This window comes from Doryrhamphus excisus, chromosome 2 (genome assembly GCF_030265055.1).
Source record: "Doryrhamphus excisus isolate RoL2022-K1 chromosome 2, RoL_Dexc_1.0, whole genome shotgun sequence".
NCBI classification, from domain to species: domain Eukaryota; kingdom Metazoa; phylum Chordata; class Actinopteri; order Syngnathiformes; family Syngnathidae; genus Doryrhamphus; species Doryrhamphus excisus.
The window spans coordinates 2,596,028-2,620,191 of NC_080467.1; the positions used below are offsets into that span (position 1 = coordinate 2,596,028).

The following is a 24,164-nucleotide window of genomic DNA, read 5'->3' on the forward strand; positions in this document are numbered from 1 at the left end:
CTTTATCGTCCCGGTTTAATGTGCCCCGCCCTTGGTAAAACTCAACTCACTCATTGACGGTATCGGGAGGTCAAGGACACGACAAGGTCCCCGATTTTGGCTCGCCGGTTCGGACTGCTGGCCACTCGATGAATGACAACATTTGACAGCAATTGTAGTACTTTTACACACCGTCTGACAGCAATTGTAGTACTTTTACACACCGTCTGTCTTACATTCTTACATGTTACATGTAAGAATGTAAGAATGTAATGTCTTACATGTCTTCCATGTCTTCCATACACACTTCATTTTCAGAGTCGTGTGCAGGACCCTAAGCACCATTAACAAGGGTGGCAGCAAATTCATTTGGGGGGAAACACGCGTCTTTGTAATGAGTCTTTCAAAATCTGACTTTCTGTGAGACCCTGAAGGACTCCTGGCTGAGATCTGGCTAGTGCAGGGGTCGGCAACCTTTACTATGAAAAGAGCCATTTCACCCACTTGCCCACTAAAGAAAAATAGCCTGGAGCCGCAAAACGTTGTATGTTTAAAACAACATTGGAGGGAAAAAAAAAAGACAAGTTGGAGTACTCTTGCTAGTACTGGAGATAAACTTTTGTTTTTAAATGAGCTCTAATTTATTTTTTAGAATCGTCAAATAACTCATTAATAATAATTAATAACTCAAATAACTCAAAGTATTACTCATTTCCCTTCATGTTAACCTGTCAGAGAGAACTGGATAGCATCCTGTCTGCTCATTCAGTCACCAGTCAGAACTCAGTCAGGATGCATTCATGGTCTCACACAAAGTTGGATTTTTGTAAACTCATAACAAAGACGTGCATTTTCACCACACGGGTGCTAAAAAATATTCAAGCATTGCAAAGGGAGCCGCAACAAAGAGGCTGGAGAGCCACATGCGGCTCTGGAGCCGCGGGTTGCTGACCCCTGGGCTAGTGATTGGATGAGCTGGAGGAATGGAGGGGAAGCGGCTGTTTTGGTTGGGATGTTACAGGTCCCCCCCACCACCCCTGGTCTCGCTGCATAGTATGTTGTATGTGATTGCACTATTTCGCTTGTACTTCTGTGTAAGTGACAAGAATAAAGGACTACATCATCATCATCATCATCATCATCATCATCATTATTGTTTGCTATCTTCAGTGGTGTAAATATAAGAATAACAATATAACCATGCACATTTACGGTTGCACCTGAAAGCACGAGCCTTCCCTCAGCCCATTTTCACTCCACTTTATGAGACACAAAGTGCAATCTTATTGCAGCTTTGCAAATAGAAGCTAGCACAAGAACTTAATGGGAATGAGAGTGAAAGAGCAATTTAAGGGTAGATGTTCATGTGCCAGCGCTCGGGGCTGCACAAGATTTGCATGCTAATCATCCTAATAATAATGTAATGCCCAAAGCAACGAGGGTCAGAGAAGGAAGCTTATCTCACCAGGAATATGGCACAAAAATAGGCTGACGTTTGACGGATTGCTGGTCATTTATGGACCTCGCCTCGTTTAGAAAAACATGGCAAGAACCTGGAAGTGTCGTTTAGCACTAACTTGGCTACAGACTAGCTTGGAAGGACTGGTGCTGGATCTCATTACTAAGCTTACCACAAAAGTTAAAGAACTCTATATAAACAAATCTAAATAATAAATCTATTTTACAGTAAAGTATATACATGTATATGTATATGTATATGTAACAAATAATAGACACATGTATATATATATACATTTATATTACTATTCATTGTTTTCCCTAGGCGATGGTTAACATGCCCAACTGGTGAGGAGAGATCACATGACACTACTTTCAATGCTTGTGTTGGTCAAACACCAAACCTTAACCCCCGCTATCTGACCTTTGGGGATATACACTGTGGACTCTACAATTAATAGATAAAATTAAAACTTTTATATTGGCATTGGTGAAATATGATGCTTGATGCTTGTGAAAATATACACTATATTATATTTTACCTGCAAAACAATGCTACTTTCATAAAATAATGTGTCATCTGGATAATTCTGAATAATTCATAATAACACACTTTTTAAGCCAACTTTTTACTACACCTAGCTAATTCATCGAACATTGTAGAGACCATTTTCTTATGGTAACATCTTGTAAAATAAAACATGACAGATTTATGTCATAAAATGACCTCTTCGTTGAAATACACACCATTAGACGTCACCGTCTTTAGAGAAGGTGCATTGTGGGGCTTGTAGTATTTTTAAATATTCTTCCTCACTGCCTCGTGCTCAAGTATTGCAAGTACGAATGCGATTGGGTGTTCAGATTGACGCGCCCAGCGCTCAGCCAATTGGAGTCGCCTTTACTGTGACGTCACAATGTTTACCCGGAAATGCGAACTTCCTCCCACGGCCGCTGGTGAAATCTTGAATTTGCCGTAATTTCTTTGTGTTTCGTCACATGAAATTGTTTTTATGCCTTCCGCAACGTAGAGCGTATCAGGATGTATAGCGGACTTCTGCCCAAGGGTTTAACAGAAGACGACCTTAGTCCGGATGACGAAGAAGAGGAGCGGGAGAGTCAACCCAACGACGGGAGGGGGAGTTCTGCTCGGGAAAACTATGGTGCCGAGCCAGAAACGCCTGCAAATCCTCCTGTCATGGATGCAAGTATTGAATCCCAGACGTGCAACCTGCCTGGTATATCCCAGGAAACGTGGCAGGTATGTTGTCTATCATGCACGGCGTCGTGGACAGGGCGCCTCTTGCAAACCCACTGCTCTATTTGTTGAAGAAATTCAACGAGCTGCGTGGGAAGAAAGAAGACATGAAGTTGCAGGAGAAAAGAAAAAGACGGCGACGCAACAAAGGTGGCAATGTGTATTAATAATAAAATGATTCTCTGTAGTTGGTAGATGACTTGACCTCCACGTCATTAGTACACAGTCTTACATCACCACGGTCACCACGGCACCGCAGAAATAACATAGTGGAAGTACAGTAGTAGTAAATACAATAAAAAGTAATACAATGCTGTAGAAGACGAGATAAAGCCGTGGCTATATTTTGATGACGGCTGTCTAACTGTGCCTGTCATGTCACCTGACAGGAAGACAAAGTGAAGAGCCAACAGAGCCCAGGTACCAAATGGTTGCAGCATTAAGGAAAACAACCCAAAATGATATTCTAAAAGAGCTGCCATAAGGATGAACACTGATTGTAAATATTTTGTCAGCAGGGAGCACCAGGAGAAGGCGGAGAAGCACTGGAACGGTCTTAAGCAGTATTTCGGTGTAAATGATCGATTTCAACCCCCTGCAAGTTCCAAACCCCCTCCCAAGGTAATCCAACCTTCTGCGTTCCATCTTATCAGCTTGCAAGGTTTAATGCCATGTCCGCGCTTGCTGTTGGAAACACTGCCGTCACGTCTTTTGTGTTTCCATGCTGCCGTGTCCTTTCATTGTTTTATGTGATATGACATATGGATTAGAAGAATCCCTTTGGAAACTCAACCTGACATGGAGAAGAATATGAAGGATTATGTTGGGCTACATTTACTGATAAGATTAGAGACACTCTTCTTTCTTGTGTGCTTGAGATTAAAGTGAGATCTAAGTGTCTCCTCCTCTGTGCAAATCCTCATCAAATCCCAAATTTTGCTTAGCGGAAGACATGAGGGTTAGAGTGAGGACTTCAAGAAATCCATGGAAATTGCACATTTTCCTCCGAATACATTTGTCACCAGTACTTTGATATTAAAAGACACGGAAAGTGCAAATGAAGCAAAAATGTGTGCTACCCAAATGACCCCAAGAATAAAAGCTGTTCTCATTTCAGTTTGAAAATGATTTTAATAATTATTTTTGGCTGTATTTTTTGATTTAATTGAATTAAGATGGGACTGATTTAGCTTCATTCTGACTGTGGCAACTATGAAAGGATAATGAAATGATTAATAAGATGAATAAAGCATAACTTTTTTTCATCAGCATAATGAGGCGCCGCATAATGCAGCTCCATACGATTCATATATCATTTATTTGCCTTTTAGAATGAAGGTCTGTCAGTTTGACTTGCCTCGTTAATGGTAGTAATAATCAATGTGTATAGAAGTACGCTATACAAGCAGTCTGTCCCGTGTCCATTGTCATATTATGAAGCTAATTATAGAGAGTCATGGTGAATCATGCTAATCAACATTTTCAGGTGAACAATACTCTTTTCCTTGGTCTATATACAATATTTTTACTTGAAGTCCTCAGATGTTTCATTGGAGGAGTCATGCTCGTAACGGCATCTTCCTTATGATAGATTTTATTTGAACATGATGACATTTCGGGGCTGAAGACATTTGGTGGTCTGCTCTCTTAGATAGGCTCATCACAGCAGAACCGCCTTGCCATCAGAAAGCCCTGCTCCGTCCCGTGATGGAAATTTGTAATTAAAGTCACATTTATGTTTGGTAATCTCCTGTAGCATTTTTTAAGATTTCCCCTCTAATATCCAATCAAAAAGGTTTTCATTTGTGAGGAGAAATCTACATATTTGTAGTAATGGCAATCATATTAAAAATACGGCCCTGGGGACTTTTGAAGTTACTCTTTGATTTTCTTCCCCACCACTCCTTATTCCGCCCCCCCCCCCCAAAAAGCTGATTTTTTTTTTTTCTCTTTTGCAGTCCGGCCTAGAAAAGAGCATAGAGAGGGCCATAGCTGAAGGGGACATTGCAAAGGCGGAGGAGATGAGCGACAGACTCGCCACTCGAGAGGTACGTTGTGCTGATAAGAGATCTTTGGGGTGCTCCCGCTGTGACAAATCAGGCTAATGGATCCGTGGCCATTTCTGCTGCAAAGACATAGAGGAACACAAACACACCCAGACAGCCACCATTCAGTCCTGCAGCCTTTTTCCATTGAGTTAATGGAAAGCCCTCCCCTTAGTTTGGAAGCGCTGCAGTTTTAAAGGACTTTTGGCTCTGCTTTTTAATGAAGGGTACATTGCTTTCAAGCCAACTCTTAAATCATTCCGCAGGTAGGAGTTTCATACCTTTGAAGTGTACATGTCCCTAAATGCGGTGCCTGAAGTTTTGGATCCTACCGCCTTGGTAGGCATCAAGGATCAAGTGGTTTCAAAGTAATTTAGCATAAAATGTAGCCCCCGCACATGTAATTGTATTTAAAAAGAAACGTAGCGGTGGGGGTACTTTGCCTTACTTTGCTTTGCCTTATATTGTTCCTTAAAATTGGAGCTTTTTTGTTTCGTATTACGCGTTGCTCACAGCATTCAATACAATTTGTACATTTTGCAATCATGGGCAACACATTACACCGACAGACGTCTCTTAACCTCACATGCATACGAGGGTTTATTGATCATTTGTTGATTGCTTTAGTTAACCATCCTCCATGGTAACATTAGTACACTATTTACTGTATATGGTAACCGTAAAAGGGTACATTCCCAGTATCCCCTGTAATACAGCAAAACACAACTGGAAAAACATTTGAAAGTAGGAATGTTCCGATCCGATCCGAGATCGGGCTGTTCCGGGTGGCTGTTTGGCTCGTAGCTACAGCAGTGGTTGCCCCTCACTGTTCCCGGCCTGCTGTGTCACGCTATGGTGAGCTCGTAACCGATGGTTGTTTATACTGTGGACAGTCAATACATTAGTATTAAAATAATAATAATAATAATAATAATGTATTCTAAATCACACCACAAATTGCTCTATAACCGTGTCAAATGATTAGTCCTACCCTAAAACTACTTCAATTTGTGTAAATTTAGGACCATTCGTCATTACAAAACTGTGGCGGTTCGGCCAGATTCCCGGGATGTCTGGTGGGAATAGGTCAGGACCTTGACTGGGCCATTCCACGACATGTATTGTCTTATTCGAAGCCATTCTGTTGTTGATTAGCTTCTGAGATTTGGATCACTGCCCTGTTGCAGCACCCATCATTTTGTGAGCTTCAACTATTGGGCAAAGGCCCCCAACTTCTGCCAAATGCCGTAAGTTGATGATTGAGGATACCAAGCTGTCCATGATGCTCCCTTCCCTCCAGCCTGCTTCAGAGTTGGGAGGAGGTTATGATGTTGCTGTGCTGGTTTTCCTTCACACGTGCTGTTGCTGTTCCTCCCAAACAATTCAACTTTAGTTTCATCTGTCCACACTATATTTTGCCAGCAAAGCAAATTTTCCCCTTTGTGTTCTCCCGTCCTTGCTTCTTGCTTTGGTAGATTGGTCTGCAGAGATGTTGGCATCTGCCAATGATTTCCATAAGTCTTCAGCTGACACTCCAAGGTTCTCTTTTTACACCATTGAGCGTTCTGTGCTGTGCTCTTTAGTCATCTTTACAGGACGGCCTCTCCTTGGAGGAGACTTTGTACATCTACTGCCAGTTCCTCTAACTGTGGACAGATGAACATCAAGACTTTTGGAACCTTTTCCAGCTTTGTACAAATCAACTCTCCTTAATCGTGGCTCGTCTGTCAGCTCTTTCGGCGTGACACGGAAACTTTGCGCTCAAAACACACAAACTACGAATCCATGCCCTAAAACACAGCCTCAACTAAAATGGTGTTTTTTAAATCCTTCAGTGTTGGTACATGGATGTGCTACATTCTGGCCATCCATCCATTTTCTATGCCGCTTATCCTCACCGGGGTCGCGCATATGCTGGAGCCTATCCCAGCTCTCTTTGGGCGGGTCCACCCTGGACTGGTGGCCAGCCAATCCCAGGGCACATATAGACAAACATGTGAATGGGGGGGGGGGGTACCCAGAGAAAACCCACGCATGCACGGGGAGAACATGCAAACTAACCACTCCTCCACCGTGCGGCCCCATATGTGAAGTTATTGAAGAAAAGCCATTATGACTGGCACCTGCTCTGTACTTTGAGAAAGCCTCTTAGAGTGCTGGTGGAGGGTTTGAGCCTGAGCTCAGGTTCTGGCCTCCCTGGCACCTGCTTTGCATTTTGCCAGAGCTATGATGGGACGTGACAGCAATCTGGCATCCACCTCTCCTTGTTTAGCAGCGTTAAGTTCATTTTCAGCAGAGGAGTGACTCGACCGAGTCCCAGGAACTTCCTGAAGATGAGTTCCCCTGGCACAGCCGGGTTTTTACTAAAAGACAAGAAAACCTGATCCACAGGATGAATGGACTTGCTTGATGCCAACAAAGTTAGAAAAAGGAATCCAGGATCAGTTGTAAAGGATTATGCTACATCTTGTATGGCAGATAGCATTAAGACCAACATGTTTGTTTATAGTCCCGTTGACTTCTCACCGGGACTCTGTGACAAATATTTCGAGGATCAATAATCCCCCGTGTGCCCAGAATCAATTTCAAGGTTCTAATTGAGTGGCTCATTTGGTACGCAATGCCTCGGATGTTCAATTTGTTTATGGTCGTAACACCAACACACGATTGTGGCAGGCTTTTCTCAGAAACAATAGAAACTGGTTTTCCTAGCAAAATATGCAAAAGCATCGTGACAGCTGTGAAGAACTAAAGAGGCCTGTTTGTCCCTCCAGGCTTTGTTTACTAAAGGAAATGCTGCTACATGTTGACAACAATGTTTATTCCGAGGGAAAAAGCTGGTTGTCAGCATTAGTTGTGTACATTTTAGCTGTTTGGATTGACTCCACTTGAGTCTTTTTTCTGGGTTTGAACACATGGTCAAATATAGCTTTAATAACCTAATAGAAATGCTAAATTCCATCATTTCTTTAATGTCAAAATTCTGAGTCATCACGACTCCAGTTTTCTTTTCTTTATTTTCAGTCTCTGAGATTTAATTTGAAAAAGTGCCATTGGTTAGCACATGACGACATGAGCTGTTTAACATTTTCAAAGATGGAGTGAAGACATCGCTTCCCTTCATAGGCACCAAACGATGGTAAACGTCTGCATGGCTTCGACAAAGCTCCCTAATGTATTCCTTAAAGCGTGCAGTTAGGCGCTCTTCTCTCATAAAGATGTCTGTAGGTTCTTCTCATCATGCTAATACCTCTTTTTAAACACTTCTTCTTAGAAGACAAATGTGAGAGAACTCCTAGTTTCCAAATGAGTCCATGTAGAAGCTCAGTAGTTTCAAAGGTCCAAGTCCGCCAATTAAGCAGACCGGGTCACTATCTTTTAATAAATGCATACGCACTACTTATAAGTTTCACATGGTCTAATTAATTCTGTAATTAGCATAACATGGAGTGACTGACACATTGTGTCGCCCAAAGCCCTGTCAGGAGATGTGATAGCATCCACAAGCCGCCATTTGACAGATTGATTTTGCAGCTATTTCGGCTAAACGAGCCAGTGTAGGACGTTGATAAGGCTTCAGTCCTACCAAGCTACGGGGCCTCCACGTCAAATGTGTGGTTCAACCTGCAGGGAGGTGTGCTAGGAACTGTTGGAAAAATGATTACCTTTTTTTCATGGTTTGACCGGTCCTGCAACTTATACCCCGGAGCGCTTGATGCCGCAAGCTGCAATAAACAAGTTATGATGCTTAGGCCGGAGTTATGGGAATAACTAACATACCACCAATTCACATTACGTTAATATTTGGCCTGTTCTTCTCAGTTTTATTGTTGTTACTATAACTTGCCTTTCAAGATGAAAAAATGTGACTTATAGTTCATGCAACGTGTATGTTTATTTTTTCTGCATCGGTGCAACTCTGGAGCCACTTATGTTTCGGAAAATACAGTTTGGTTTAAAGATGGTGGAACTATGGTTAGCAGCATGAATCCATTTTAGAGGGTGTAACGCTAACAAAGCTTAGTCTAACCAAATCAATTTTTCAATTTTAAGAAATAATGTCAAGCCAATCAAGATGGGGATGCTGAGGTTCCCATTGGGAGTGACCAGGATGGATAGGATCAGGAAGGAGTAGGAGTAGTACAGGAGTAGTACACACTAACATACTAAAGTAGGTGTGGCAGTGGGCCTCAAAGCGTGTTGATGTGGTGAAGTTAGTTTCACTTTAGGTGTCGGACTTTAGGGTTTGTCGCTACACTGGTTAGTTGTTCCCTTTCACGTGCCTTGACCGCGGTGAGCTCACACTGGAAGTGCTGCTCTAACTGCTGGTTAATGCTGGAGACCGTCAATACTTTTCTGTTAAGTTGACGAGACTAGTTTATTTGAAGTAATACTCTCAATCGCATCACATACTAGTACCACATACTTACCCATAATGCCAAATGATTAGTCCTACCCAAAAAATATTTAGCACGCTTATGTTTTTCCAGTTTTATCTTTTATTGGATGAGGTACCTGACTGAGGTTTGTTGCAAAAACCAAACCATATTGTTGGAGTAAAATAAGTACCTTGGTTGCTTTCATAACCATATGTCTATATGTGCCCTGTGATTGGCTGGCCACCAGTCCGGGGTGTACCCCGCCTCTCGCCCCAAGACAGTTGGGATAGGCTCCAGCCTGCCCGCGACCCTCGTGAAGATAAGCGTTAGAAAATGAATGAATGAATGTTTGGCGTACATGAACTGGAGAACATGCTAACCTGTGCGTGTCAAGCCAGTCAAAACCTGACTTTGAAGTATTCTTTTAGTAATCAACTCTTTAGTTATTGTGTATTATTCATCCCTAAAATGAATAATTACTGGCTTTTTTGTCTTAAAATAACAGAGAGTGAGACTGTGAGGTCTTTTGAAATTGAGGTTGTCCTTTATGTGCAGGAAGTGGGTTTATTTTCTGACAAAAGACTGTCACACCATGTTAGAGTGTAGAGTCTCCCCGTAGCACTCATCTCAATTATTAGAATGGCATTACCACTTCAAAACAGAAACTCTATTCTTTCTCCCACAATCGGGGCTGTTAGGTCAATTTCATGACTCCAGGAGCTAAAGAATATAAAAAATGAAAATTACATTACATGGCCTCACAGAGCCCATAAAATAGAGGATACAAAGGCAAAAGTGGAAAAGTGGAAAAGCTCAGAGGAGCTTACATGGTCGAGCAATACGTTTTTTTTAAGTATTGCTTGACTTTATGTTCTGTTACTTTTTATTTTAAAGTGTTTTAAATCTGATTGACTCTTTCAGGCAATTAATAAGATGAAAAAAGGATCACTTCTGTTTACTTTCACAAACTTTAGCAAAGGTACACAGTTGCTTATATATGAATTGACGTTTACAAAAAGCTCATGATGTTATGACCGCATTGAATCCAGTATGATTAATCGATAAACTGTGAATTTCCTGAGCCAATTTCTACCTGTGAGCATGTTTTTATAGTTCAACAATTACAATTTTACATGCAGGCAAAAAATGCAAATGCATATAAATACATATTAGGGCAAAATGCACATGTAAGTTTACTTCTACCTTCATTGAAGACGGGAGACCAAGACGCGATGTGGCAGCCAAATCAACATGGACACCACTTTTGCGTTTTGCCGTGAGGAATTTCTTAAATTCAGTCGTGATTCTCGCCTCTGGTTATTGACCACGGCTACGAAATAACCCAAAATGGAACCAAAGTATGACAAAGTATTCAATGCCCACAAATACCTCAAGATTTCGTGTGATGGGACATAAACAAACCAGATGGTGTTTTGCATGCTAAACAGGTGGGCTAATTTTAGCAAACGTTTTGGTTGTTAGCCCAAAAATGTGCTAACCAGAGCGAACATTAACCAAGGTACCACCATATCTAGACAGCCAGAGACAGATTTTTCATGCTCTAAATATTCAGTGTATTCATATTGAATCCGACTTTGCTGAAATTCACTTAGTGCGGTTGTGTCTGGAACTAATTAACCGTGATAAACGAGGGAAGACTTTATATTGAAAGAGTGATGATTGTCCCACCACCAACATAAACATAAAGTGAATCAAAAACGGCATCACTGTGGACGAACAACACACAGCTTCTTAGGTTTTTGCTGCGTTTCAGCATACCGACGGTCATGATAGCACAGCTCAAATTTCAGTCGGACTTTGTGAAAGGAAACGCCTCGCTGTCCTTGAAATCCACTCTCTGCACAGCCGGCTTCTACGGCCACGAAACAAAGCTTCCGTGGAATTTGTCAGCTTCGCTCAAGCAAGGACACGACTGAAAGCGTTTAGTGGTTTCCATATTGTTTTCCCCTCAGCACCTTTACTCGGCCCTCCCTGTGTTTTGTAATCAAAAATTAATGAGCACAGTGTTTATGGAAGGTGGGCTTATCAGATTTGGACTTGCGCCTCCCCACACGGGAGAATTAGGCCGACTGTCCTCGCTGCAACCCCCCTCGGGCCAACACGCGCAGAGTTTAGTGAAACTCTCCGCTTTGTTCTTTTTTTCCATCATCATAAGCAATTTATCAGCGAATGAACTTTTATTGTATCTCTGGGTGACTCACATGAAATTTTCGCCCATTAATTTTGAAATGGATTTCAAAAATGGGTACAAAGCTTTTATCAAATGCCTGGGAATCTCATTTGGATTATTGTATTTCATTAATTACTTGATAGACAAAGCATACTTTTCAATGTAGATGTGTGTGCCGTTTAATTAATTAGCATGTTTTCTCTTTTAATTAAAGCCATTTTAAAATTGGAGCCCACAGCAAAACACATATATAATTTGTTTGTAATTAGGCCTTAATTGGTGGTAGTGAAAGCTTAGCAGCCGTGGTTTCTTTTTTCATGATTGCCATTTTATTGCCAGTCACTCAGTAATTAGACTGTTTTCTCTAATTAGCTTATAAAACTGTTGATGCCATATTATTGTGAGTGTGAGTTCAAAGCTTGCTAATAAGCCGAGCCCACTCAGAAGAGGCAAGATAATGGATTGGGCGCCAGCGAGTGAACTTTTTTTGTGTCTATTCCCTGACGATGAAACGTCACGTGTATCTCCAATCAGATTACTTGAAGAGAAAATTGAGACGTTGCTGTTCGGCTGTGTCCTCCCCGGAGTTCTTTTTCTTTTGCCTGCCATGTAATTGTGTTTGTCAAAGTGGTGGCGAGATTACAAAAGCTCTTTGGAGGCTGGCCACAAGGATGTGCACAGGGACTCGCCATTGTAGCCCAAATAATGACGCATTGCCATTATTCCAGCTTCCGTGCTACGTATTGTTTGCAGCCGTCACGATGTTGCTGCATTTAGTACTGAGGATGTCCTCGCCGGTACCGAGCACCACCTGAGAAAGTGGACATGTTGGCAGAGCTCGCTTTGTCACTTGAGTGGTCCTCTCGGTTTTCGGTTTTCCTGAAAACATTTTTGCGGCTTCACTCCACAAAGTATTTTCATTCCTAAACCTTAAATGCTGTTTTGTGGTTGAATACGTCATTAGAAGTCCAGAAGCATTAGCGCGCAAGCCACACAGCTAGGAGACCCAGGTTCGATACCCCGCTCGCGTACTCCGGTTTCCTCCAAATTGTCCATAGGTATGAATGGGGGGGGGTGAATGGTTGTTTGCCAAGCCAAGCTAAAACAACCTTTTTTCACCTGACCTGTCCGGCCAATAGGGAGACTACAGTATTAGTACTACTGTACTACTACAGTACTACTGTACTGTACAAAACGCAGCAACTTGGTTCAAAAAGTCAATTCAGAAATGTGGTTCCTCCCAAACTTCCCATCCCGTAGATTCAGATTCAGATTCATGGAGCCACAACAGTCCTGGCTGAGGGAGGACCCGCCTGATGTGTTCTGCACCCTGATTGGCTGTAGACCTCGGGATCAGCCAAAATTGGAATGTGATGGTCAGGCTTTTTAAAGGTCAGCTATTGGCCAGAAAATTGTCTTCGGTGCTCCCCTTGCAAACTGGCCATCACATGTTCCCAAGTCTAAGCGGGAATATTGTGTTTGACCTCCAACACAAAGATCTGCTTTCATGGATAACCAAGCTGTCAGTCTTTTGGATGATCAACAATTGTTGGCTTGATTGTTGCATCTCCAGAATGATTGTCTTTTGTGTCCAAAAGTCCATCGGATGACTCAAACGAACGACTCCCACTCGCTCTTGGTGTTGATTTTGAAAAGAAATGCCCTCTTTTCTCGGGCGATATGGGTGGTGTCGCTTGATCTCTGGGCCCTTTGACCTTCCCAGTGTTGCCGCAACAAAACACGCTTTCTTTCCCTTCTGCCTCAGTTTTAAGAAACGATGGTGAAATAACACACGCTGCCTAATCTGATATTCCTTTCTTCTGGCCAAGGTTGGCTAAGGCCACATTATTTAGGCATTAAGGTAGCGTGATAAGGGAATTAGGCTGGTCATTAATGGTTTACACGTCAAATGCAGCAGAGCAGCTCGGGGAGGTGATTTAGCGAGGCAAAGCCATATAGCCCTCGTTAATCCACCTCTCACACATTTTAATTGGAAGAGTCTTGCTGGATAGGAAATTTATGAATGGCTTTAAGGCCATTTCTTCCTTAAAGCCATCATTTATTTCATATTGTTAAAAGGAGCTTTAACACTTTATCCACATGGAGACACATTCTTCTCATCTTTAATTGAGCTATTGTATTTTCTAAGCAGTTTGATTGTGGCTGTTTTGGCCAATTTAATGCACAGCAGCTGTGCTTTGTACTCATTTATTTTTTAGTGGCATCGGGGTCCCGTGTTTGGGGCGGCCTTTGCATCTCCTTGGCGACCCAAAGTTGAATGAACACTACTGTTGACTTAACCCTCTTCGTGGTCTTAAGCCGTTGAGCACAATGATCATTCAGATCCACCAAAGGTCAGAGTATTAATCCTTAGAATAAAGCTCGCCGCTAACAGGACTACGGATAGGACGGCAAGCTGATCGTGATGGACGCTTCACCATACGTTGATATGTGCTGCAGCGGGAAGAAGCGCCTCTTAGGCGGCGCGTAAACATAAACTGCAGCAGCTTCCTTGTCTCCTGCCTTTGTCCCAGCTCTGTACTCTGTACCTCCATTCTTATTTTGCACCCGCTTCCGATGTGAGAGGATTTGGCACTAAGATGCACGGTGGGGGGTGGGGGGGGGGGATCCTGAAAAGTGGATCAAAAAAAGTAAATGAAAAATAATGTCATATTACAGAAAACATGAGAGGCTAATTTGTGCCGACTTTTTGCTAATTTAGTTCTCGCCACAGAAAGAGGAGCCGTCACCTGCTCGGCGCCGCGGCGCTGACAGTGCCAGTGATCCATGAAATAAGCTGCCGCTGGCTTTGTTCAGATAAGAATGAACAAATCTGCACAATGTACTGCTCTCGGAATCTCATTTTCATACTTGCATGCAGGCTGAAGGGAATAAGCTGTTTGCAGGCTTGATTAATCAGACATTGAGGGCTTTTGTCTCTTTGATCTCCTCCGTCTCCTAGGTAACCTCCCTGACGTTAATGTCGAGCCCCGGCGAAGACAATCGCTCGGCCAAATTCATTGAAAAGGGAAAGCATCGCGTTCCTTTATTGCCGGAAGTACAGTCAAGCTTTCAATGAACAAACACGGGCGTGTGTTTTCATTTTGCTTTTGGGATGTTTGGAGAGCTTCGGAATGCCCCAACAGGAGAGCAGGTGATTGTGGGTAATCCTTCAGCGGAAGAAAGAAACGTGAACCCATTTAGCCTCGTGCCGTTTCATTTGATTATTCCCCAACAACGAGGTCTCTTAGCCACCGAGCTGCCGTCGGATTTGTCAATAATTTAATAAACGTGTGCTTCTAATCTCAGCGTGCATCGCAGCCCCTCGGAAGCTCCGACACCGGTCCAACAAAGAGCAAGGAAGAGCCCCGGCGTGCTATGGTCTGCTGGCAAATGGAGCGCCAATGCGGACTCGGGCGCCCGTTGTCAGGCCCTGCAAGAGTAGAAAACGTGATTGGCAGAATTGTCAAAGCTGTAAAAATGGCAAAGGACTGTCAACGTTTGTACGCTTCAGGTTATACAGGCCATTTGACAAATCTTTTAGTGGCTGTAAAGATGAATGCCTCGAGGGCCCCGCCGGAGCCCGCCACTTGCAGCCAGCTGGAGCCCTTATCTTAAATCCGAGCAAAGTACCATTAATCTTTTTGAAAGACCTTTATGGCTTTTAATGTATCCCAAATTAGAACATTTTACACCCTGGCTTCCTGAAATGCAGTGATAAAAAGCCTTTAGACTTTAATTTTTCCTGCCTGCTCGCTCTGACCTGCTTAATCCCAGCATGCATTAGGAGATATTTTACTTTCAGTCTTTCTAATAAAGTTTATCCCACTTAATTATAATTGAAACATTTTTTTTTCAAGTGGCGCACTGGTGGCACATTTCTTCATTACCTCAAGACTTTCTTATGCTGTGAATATGACGGAGAATTAGCCCAACGTTTGGTGAAACGGTTCCAAGTTGTTTATCGAACTTCCTCTGCTTGAATAATAAACCTATCTCAGGAGTGACAGGCGAGGCAGGATTTTCCCTTTGTTTCCCGTGCTCGTGTGTGACTGGGGTTATTGGGATTATTCTGCTTCACAATACGCTTGCGTCTTCCCTGGGATTTGAATGTTTTCCTCTTGCTGTCACGGTCATTCTCCTCACTGCTGATTCCAGGGACAGCCTCCAGTATTGCAAACACAGAAGTTGCTTGTGCTAACATGCTTGCAAAGTGCTACTTTTTTATTCTTATTTTACTGTTTACAAAATACGTCCGATGGAAGTATCAACCATGAATGTTTCTGGAGGTCTCATTGAGTAATTGTCTGGTTAAAAAATACCAGCACTGCCTGGACCTTAGACCGCCAGGGCCGTATTTACGTCTGTCACGATGATAAATGCTGCGTTTTTTAAATCTTGGATTATCTCGTCTAGTCTAGTCTTACTGTTTGGTTTTTAATCATCTGGGCCCAAAATTGTCATGGACTGTATTTGTCCAAGGTCCATCATTTTTCTTAGCGGGTAATGTGAGGGCCAGATGCTGCTGGCGTATTTTATCTTTATTAGAGCCTTGTAGACATGAACTAACACCCCTATAGTCACTTTTACACTGCATGCAACCGAGCAAACTAGTTATCCTCCGATTTATTTATTCTAAACTAAAAAGGAAAAGCGGCCATCATCCACAGTATCGGAGCCAACAACACGACATTTGCATATCATGTGACACGCATATTAACCAAGCTACTGCAACAATGTTATTATTATTATTATTAACAGGGTTATGCAAATTGAGGTACGTTACTAGCGTATTGACACCTAGCCGCACCACGCTGGCTATCTACGAGCCAGCTAGCGAGGAGCTTCACTGCACTCGCTCACGGTGCATCACAAGGCGCTCACAACACCTCAGGCCAAGACGGATACGCTTCATATTGGATGCCGCTACTATTTCCCAGTTTGGAAAAGTTAATGCGAGTGGTATATCTTCATTTCTATATTGCGGTCTAGATGATGGCGGTCTTAGGCGGCGTAGGTGTGTCTCATCCCATCTTTGTTTCCAGGTCATTTGACAGTTGAGGCTATCTTCAGAGAAGATGCAAAGAGGGGATTGGCCACCTTAAATACCCTTTCTCACCTGTATATGTAGGTCAAGGGTCAATGAGCTTACCTGGTCCAATAATTAGTGCTAAAGGTATTCAAATCAATAAAACAACAAGGGAGGCCAAATCCGCCTAAAGAAAGATCTTGGCCAAACCTTCTCATTTGAATGGAGACTGAATGTTCAGTGTTGAATGTTTCATTTAGAAAACCATTCAATGCTTAGCAGTTTTCCACGTAGCCATTTAGTTCCCTTACTGTACTGAAGATGACTGTACGGAATTGTGATGATGGCGTACGTAAAGCAGTTGCGAATGCACGGTGACTAGCGTCGGGAAGCTGCGTGAAGGCTGAGGCGGGAAGGAGGCAGCAGACAAGAAGCCGCAGCCAGCTTTTATTTATCGTCCATCTGATTTTGATTCTCAAACAGGCCTCTCCTCTCTTTCTAAACAGCTGGCCGTGAAAATCAGCGAAGCCGCCGATTGCCGTGACTTCGTGGGGCGCAAACAGGAAGAGGACGCTCTGAGGGTAGCGAAGAAAAGGAAGAAGCGAGTAGCTTGGGGGTAAGACGTCCCTGTCCTCATGTCCTCACGGGGCTGCCGTCCCGTCCGCCATGGTGGGAAGTACGGTTAAGACGGAGCTGCGGAAGTCTGCAGACTTTGATCATCGGTCATTCTCCAACGGAAGCTGGCAGTCGGCGTGAATTTGTCAAGAGTTTTTTCTGTCTTCCAGGTTTGAGGCGAAACAGCGTTGGGAAACCAAAAGCAACATGGGCTACATGTGACCATCAGATTTAGCATTTTGACTTAATTTAATAAAGCCCGATCCTTTTCTAATGGCAAACTGATAGCTTTTATAATGTTGCCATAGTAAAAAGAATTAAGAGCAGCAAGAGTTGGCGTGCTAGCTGAGGGGGGAAAGAAAATCCATCTAAAAGCAAGAAAAAAAAAGATGGCACATTGAAATTAATTCCCTAGGCGGCCATTGGAGTCTGCATTGTGTTACTTTTCATTACATTTCAGCCATTTGAGCGTTCTGGCCTTCAAATTAAATCTGCTGTACATTACTGGATGATGCGTTTATTTATTGCTGTAAAGTGGGTTAATCATGAAGGCGCTCCTTTCTTCTCCCTGGAAGAGAAAGGAAAGATTAGGCCCCTAATGCAATGTACAGGATAATGTGCCATAGGATTTGCGGGATGAAAATGAAATTTGCCTGCTGTAAACTGTTGTTAGCTAACATCAACTGGAAGTTGGGGGGGGGGGGGGGGGCTTTGCTGTTGGCCGTCTCCCATGCTGCGAGACGTTCTATTGTTTCCGCGTCTGAACAACAGGCGTGCGCTTCTCCAAGCCTCCACGCTGCGCTCTTTGTGTGATGAGCGCTCTTCAGCGGCCGCTAAGTCGTCTAAAACTGCGACTTTGATCTGTTTTTTTTTTTTTTTTTTTTGCCTCTCAAGCTGCTTTTAAATGCCCGTTCACATTCTTGCAACTCTGAATTCCAAACAGCTCGGAACAAAGATGTATATATTTTTTTTTCTTTCAGCTGTATGAAATGATTGCTTTCTCAGCGGTAATGACAATTCCAATGACGCCACCTATGTTATTAGCGTTAACGTATTTGGCTTTTGTGTTGAGAAGGGGCGAGAACGCCCTCTGCTGTGTTGGCTCAATCTGCGTAGAAGGAAATTAGCCATCCATGGTCTAATGCTTTGGCCTTCTAGAGCAATTTAACGTTGGTGTGAAGCAGTTTGCGTGTGCATGTGTGAGGCTGTCACTTGCAGAGAATTGATGCTAATTAAACTATTAATTATCTCTGTAATGAGACACGAGTCAAAACTCTGTTAAGCACATCAAAGTATAACATGGGATTTCTTCACTTTGATGATGACTATGAAAAATAGATCTTCACTGAGTAGTGAGGAAAATGAGATGTTCCATTAACCAGGAGCAAAGAAAGCTGGATTGTGGAGTCTTCCAAAGTTCTGGATAACTTTGGATATAATGACTCAATAGTTTCTTTTCAATGTTCAAGGACAGCTGGAGGCGGACGGACATTTTTTGGTCACTTTCAGCGTTTCCCTGTCAGGGGTCGCCACAGTGAGTCAATCGCACCAATGATTTTGGCTTCGGTTTTACGGCGGATGCTCTTCTTGACGCAACCGTGGCCGGGTATCGAAACGATGCTCTACCATGAAAGACAGAAGCGTGGACCGTTGCAGTAGTCCCTTTTCACGCCAACCATCCATCCATCCATTTTCTATACCGCTTATCCTCACCAGGGTCGCGGGGTGCTGGAGCCTATCCCAGCTGTCTTGGGGCGAGAGGCGGGGTCCAGCCTGGTGGCCAGCCAATCCCAGGGCAGTAGTTTGTCAAGGTGTTCCCTCATTCTGTCATGGTTCACTTTTCGCTCAATCCATCTCTTTTGTTCTTTTCGATAGCTTCCTAGCTTGCAGTCTTTGTACGATTGTAATTTTCTCCCAGACAAAACCCATAATATGGAGGAAATATCCTGTCTATAAGGCAGAGGAGGACGCTAACCATCACACTAAAGGTTGGACTTCTGGACATGCTGAAGGAATGTAGAAGTGATGCTGTTATACGGCGCCATTATGGAATACTGGAAATGCATCTTTGGTTCGAAGGAGGACTGCAGCGATATGTTCTACCAAGGATACAAAAACACTACAGTACATCGGAACGGCGCCAGGATGAAAAGGACTGAAATAATGCGTGTGTCACTTCATCATTTCTTGTCTCCAACCTGCAGGTTCATTGTTAAACCTCTCCCCCGCGATAAACGAGGGAACACTGTACTGTAACTGCTGACAGTAGCTAGCCTGTTCCCTCGTACAAACACGAGGCAGGCAGGCTCAGCCGATGGACAAAATCCACCCAGCAATGGAAGCCAATAATCAACACTTAACCAGTTGGGTTCATTTCAGATAAAGCAAGCATGCAGGGACAAAAGTGTTTTCCATCCAGGGGACCGTACAGACCGTAAGACCGTACAGACCGTAAGACCGTACAGACCGTAAGACCGTACAGACCGTAAGACCGTACAGACCGTAAGACCGTACAGACGATACAGACCGTAAGACCGTACAGACCGTACAGACCGTACAGACTGTAAGACCGTACAGACCGTACAGACCGTACAGACCGTAAAACCGTACAGACCGTAAAACCATACAGACCGTAAGACCGTACAGACCGTAAGACCGTACAGACGATACAGACCGTAAGACCGTACAGACTGTACAGACCGTACAGACTGTAAGACCGTAGAGACGATACAGACCGTACAGACCGTAAAACCGTACAGACTGTAAGACCATACAGACCGTAAGACCGTACAGACCGTAAGACCGTACAGACTGTAAGACCGTACAGACTGTAAGACCGTACAGACTGTAAGACCGTAAGACGCACAAGGCCAGCCTCGACAGGTAACGCCTTTTAGCCTACTTTTCCCGCTTATGTTTAGGTTTAAATCCCAGATATGTGACGATCCATGAAAAGATGGAATCTGAGACACGGAATAGAAGTTGTATCTTAGGTTTCACACGTTTGCATCTTACAGCAAACGTGGTGCGTTCAAGGACAAAATGTGAAATCTCAGCACTTGGGGAAAATAACATTTTCAGTGAAACGTAAGCTTTTGGGTTTGTTTTTGTAAACAATACACGTTTGCTTCCATTTTGATGGACTTGTTTGCACTTGACGAGAATTGTATTGTAGGAAGCTACTATTTCTTATTCGTTTTATTTTGGAGCTTTTCATCCAAGAAAGCGTCCAACGATGTCCAAATGTACGTTTTCCATGCGATGCAAAGCGATTGGTTGTCGGTGAACATGACAAGCGTTGATCCAGGAACAGCGTGCCGGCTATCCATAGCATCTCCTTTTATTAATCTCTTTGAACAGAAGATAATGCCTTGAGCAGAGATGATTCTGCTTTTAAGCTGGAAAATCCACTTTCCCCCCTCGTCATGTGGAGGAGCTGCTTCCAATAGTCTGTGACTGGGGGCCAATCTTAGCCCCTGACCTAGGCTGATTTGTTGGGAAACACTGAGACAAATTCCTTGGGCATATGTCGAACGTCTTCCACCAAAAGTGTTTGTTGTGCGGAGCGAAGGAAAAGAAAACAACAACAATCCCATTAAATGCTTTCCAGGCTGCCGCGGTATGAAAGGGGAACATATGTCGGCCATAATAAGACATCGGCGCTATCGCTCGCTGCTATCAGCAGGTAGAATGGGATTACCTCAAAGGGAAGATCTCGGAGATACGGCTCCTTCTCCAAACGCCTCGCACGCGGTGGGAAGTGATGCTTGGGCTTTTTAGGAAATATTATAATGTCTTGCACATGGTAATTATTTGGTCGGGGCGTGTGAAAAATACACACAACGCAACAATGGCTGTCCAAGCTTTGTCCGCAGTGGGCCACATACACAAAATTACATTTTTATAAATACTAAAGAAAAGTACCATTGTCAATAGCATACTGAATGATAAATGATATGATAAAAAAATCAATCAATCAATAGATGCATCATAAAGTAATAATTATGATCTAATCTATAATCTATCATCTTTGCCACGGTGCCGTGTTGAACAGTATGAGAACGTGTCTAAGCGATAACGCCAAATTTAACACACCTGCTCCCCACTCACAACTAACACCTGGAACACTAACGAGTCACATGACACCGGGAGGAAGAATGTCTAATTGGGCCCAATTAGTGGAGTTGAACATACGATTGGTTTCCACATTCATGGATGTGTGTTCTTATTTTGAGGGGACAGCAAATTGACACCATTCACTAGTCATTCAAGCTGTACACTGACTACTTGACTTGACTTGACTGGATCAACACTATTGTCATTCAAGCTGTACACTGACTACTTGACTTGACTTGACTGGATCAACACTATTGTCATTCAAGCTGTACACTGACTACTTGACTTGACTTGACTGCATCAACACTATTGTCATTCAAGCTGTACACTGACTACTTGACTTGACTTGACTGCATCAACACTATTGTCATTCAAGCTGTACACTGACTACTTGACTTGACTGCATCAACACTATTGTCATTCAAGCTGTACACTGACTACTTGACTTGACTTTACTGGATCAACACTATTGTCATTCAAGCTGTACACTGACTACTTGACTTGACTTGACTGGATCAACACTATTGTCATTCAAGCTGTACACTGACTACTTGACTTTACTGCATCAACACTATTGTCATTCAAGCTGTACACTGACTACTTGACTTGACTTGACTGGATCAACACTATTGTCATTCAAGCTGTACACTGACTACTTGACTTGACTTTACTGCATCAACACTATTGTCATTCAAGCTGTACACTGACTACTTGACTTGACTTTACTGCATCAACACTATTGTCATTCAAGCTGTACACTGACTACTTAACTTGACTTGACTGGATCAACACTATTGTCATTCAAGCTGTACACTGACTACTTGACTTGACTTGACTGGATCAACACTATTGTCATTCAAGCTGTACACTGACTACTTGACTTGACTTTACTGCATCAACACTATTGTCATTCAAGCTGTACACTGACTACTTGACTTGACTTTAATGCATCAACACTATTGTCATTCAAGCTGTACACTGACTACTTGACTTGACTTTACTGGATCAACACTATTGTCATTCAAGCTGTACACTGACTACTTGACTTGACTTTACTGGATCAACACTATTGTCATTCAAGCTGTACACTGACTACTTGACTTGACTTTACTGGATCAACACTATTGTCATTCAAGCTGTACACTGACTACTTGACTTGACTGGATCAACACTATTGTCATTCAAGCTGTACACTGACTACTTGACTTGACTTGACTGGATCAACACTATTGTCATTCAAGCTGTACACTGACTACTTGACTTGACTTTACTGGATCAAAGTGTTTTGTTTGTGTTGTCCCGGAAAGATATCGGAATTGCAGAAATGTGTACTCCTTTTGTGTGATACTGTATAAAGTATTACTGAATGAGGTGTGCTTTTGAATCCAAATGCCCCCCCCCCTCCACCCCTGCTTTTGCATGGAATCTGTAGGAAAAGAATGAATTTGATGACGTTAGATTCCCTCCTCTTGTGATGCCATATTGTCGGAGCGACAAGCCGCACGGATGTTGACAAAATCCCGGGTTGATTTAATGACCTGTTTAATTGTGGCACAGCTCTCCAATGTTTTGCAGGTTTAATTAGCGTAATCACGGCTGGAGAAAAAGGCCACGGGTTGTTTAATGGGTGGTGTTTGTCAAGATGCACATAATTATAACACAAAAGACACGCCAGTCATGCAGCACGACTGTCATCCAGTAATTACGGGTGTCACAATTGATAATTACACAATTACAGAAAGAATTGATCCTGTGAAGGTTCCTCTCTGCTGGGAGGAAGGAAACATGAAATATGATTTGACAGCCATGCGGCTCTATGGTTATCACGTGGAAGTCAAGCATTATCTGTCTGTTATGATGTGACATTTGGATATAGAAATATATATTTTCTGTCTTGATGAAGTCAATGTAGAAGCATTAACTTGCACATGATCAACTTGCGTACATTACAATAAAGTTTGCTCAAAGGAATTAGGCCAGACTAAACGTTTTGAAAAAGACAGTTTATATGTACTTCATCTGTAATTAAAAACTATAGTTTACTATGTGGGTTACTTCTCCGCGCTCTTGACTGTCCTAGTTGGAAAATGCTTAGAGAGCATCTTCATCAAGACGCAAGCAACAAAAGAAATTAAAATGAACTTTTAATTAATTTTGTTCTTTGCTATCATGCAATAAAAACACTTCAATGGCCAAATGTGCTGAGCGTGCAACCATTATGATGGATTCATCTTCTCGGTGCAGCTATACGCATACACTGCCATTCATCTGAGTCAATTATTCAATAGTTGATGAATATTGCATTTTTCTTTATGAAACCGTTGAACAGTTCCAACAGAGGTAATGGCATCTTAAGAATATAACCACACTTCTGACCTCCATCCAGTGCAAACATCTGACCTGAATGGAGCATCATCTTGCACAATGTTTGATATGGATATTTGATGGAGATATGACATTGCACACTTGGTCCTTATGTTCCCTCCACAAGTACACCATGTTCTTTTCTAGCGGTGGTAGTACAAGTAGTGCTACTTCAATAGTATTTGCATTTTAGGCCATTGTATGTCCACACGCTTTTCAAAAGTGCTCATTTTCCCATGTCCTGTCTTTGAAATACCAATAACAATGGGGAAGATAGAAGATAGTCCACGTAGTATATAGTCCAGGTAGTATATAGTCCAGGTAGTATATAGTCCAGGTAGTATACAGTCCAGGTAGTATATAGTCCAGGTAGTATATAGTCCAGGTAGTATATAGTCCAGGTAGTATATAGTCCAGGTAGTATATAGTCCAGGTAGTATATAGTCCAGGTAGTATACAGTCCAGGTAGTATATAGTCCAGGTAGTATATAGTCCAGGTAGTATACAGTCCAGGTAGTATACAGTCCAGGTAGTATATAGTCCAGGTAGTATACAGTCCAGGTAGTATACAGTCCAGGTAGTATACAGTCCATGTAGTATATAGTCCAGGTAGTATACAGTCCAGGTAGTATACAGTCCAGGTAGTTATAGTCCAGGTAGTATACAGTCCAGGTAGTATACAGTCCAGGTAGTATACAGTCCAGGTAGTTATAGTCCAGGTAGTATACAG

General features: G+C 42.7%; 1 protein-coding gene across 2 annotated transcripts; it reads left to right on the forward strand.

The window, feature by feature from the left end:
• The first annotated feature begins 2,323 nt into the window (after positions 1 to 2,323).
• Positions 2,324 to 23,742, forward strand: fam204a (family with sequence similarity 204 member A). Of its 2 annotated transcripts, none has more exons than XM_058064405.1 (8): positions 2,324 to 2,394; positions 2,469 to 2,698; positions 2,770 to 2,845; positions 3,085 to 3,115; positions 3,211 to 3,316; positions 4,654 to 4,743; positions 16,846 to 16,955; positions 17,125 to 23,742. In XM_058064405.1, exons 1-8 carry the CDS (start codon positions 2,355 to 2,357, stop codon positions 17,174 to 17,176), a joined length of 735 nt encoding a protein of 244 aa, XP_057920388.1. In that variant the 5' UTR covers positions 2,324 to 2,354; the 3' UTR covers positions 17,177 to 23,742. The 2 variants fall into 2 exon arrangements, with proteins under 2 accessions (XP_057920388.1, XP_057920389.1); XM_058064406.1 differs by having other exon boundaries at positions 3,214 to 3,316.
• Positions 23,743 to 24,164: the final 422 nt, after the last annotated feature.

What these genes read in the sequence shown, in the direction of transcription:
- fam204a (XM_058064405.1), top strand. Translation starts at nt 2,355, where the DNA reads ATGTTTACCCGGAAATGCGAACTTCCTCCCACGGCCGCTG. An exon ending in ACTTCCTCCCACGGCCGCTG is followed by an intron (nt 2,395 to 2,468) that starts GTGAAATCTTGA and finishes TCCGCAACGTAG; the next exon opens with AGCGTATCAGGATGTATAGC. An exon ending in GTTCCAAACCCCCTCCCAAG is followed by an intron (nt 3,317 to 4,653) that starts GTAATCCAACCT and finishes TCTCTTTTGCAG; the next exon opens with TCCGGCCTAGAAAAGAGCAT.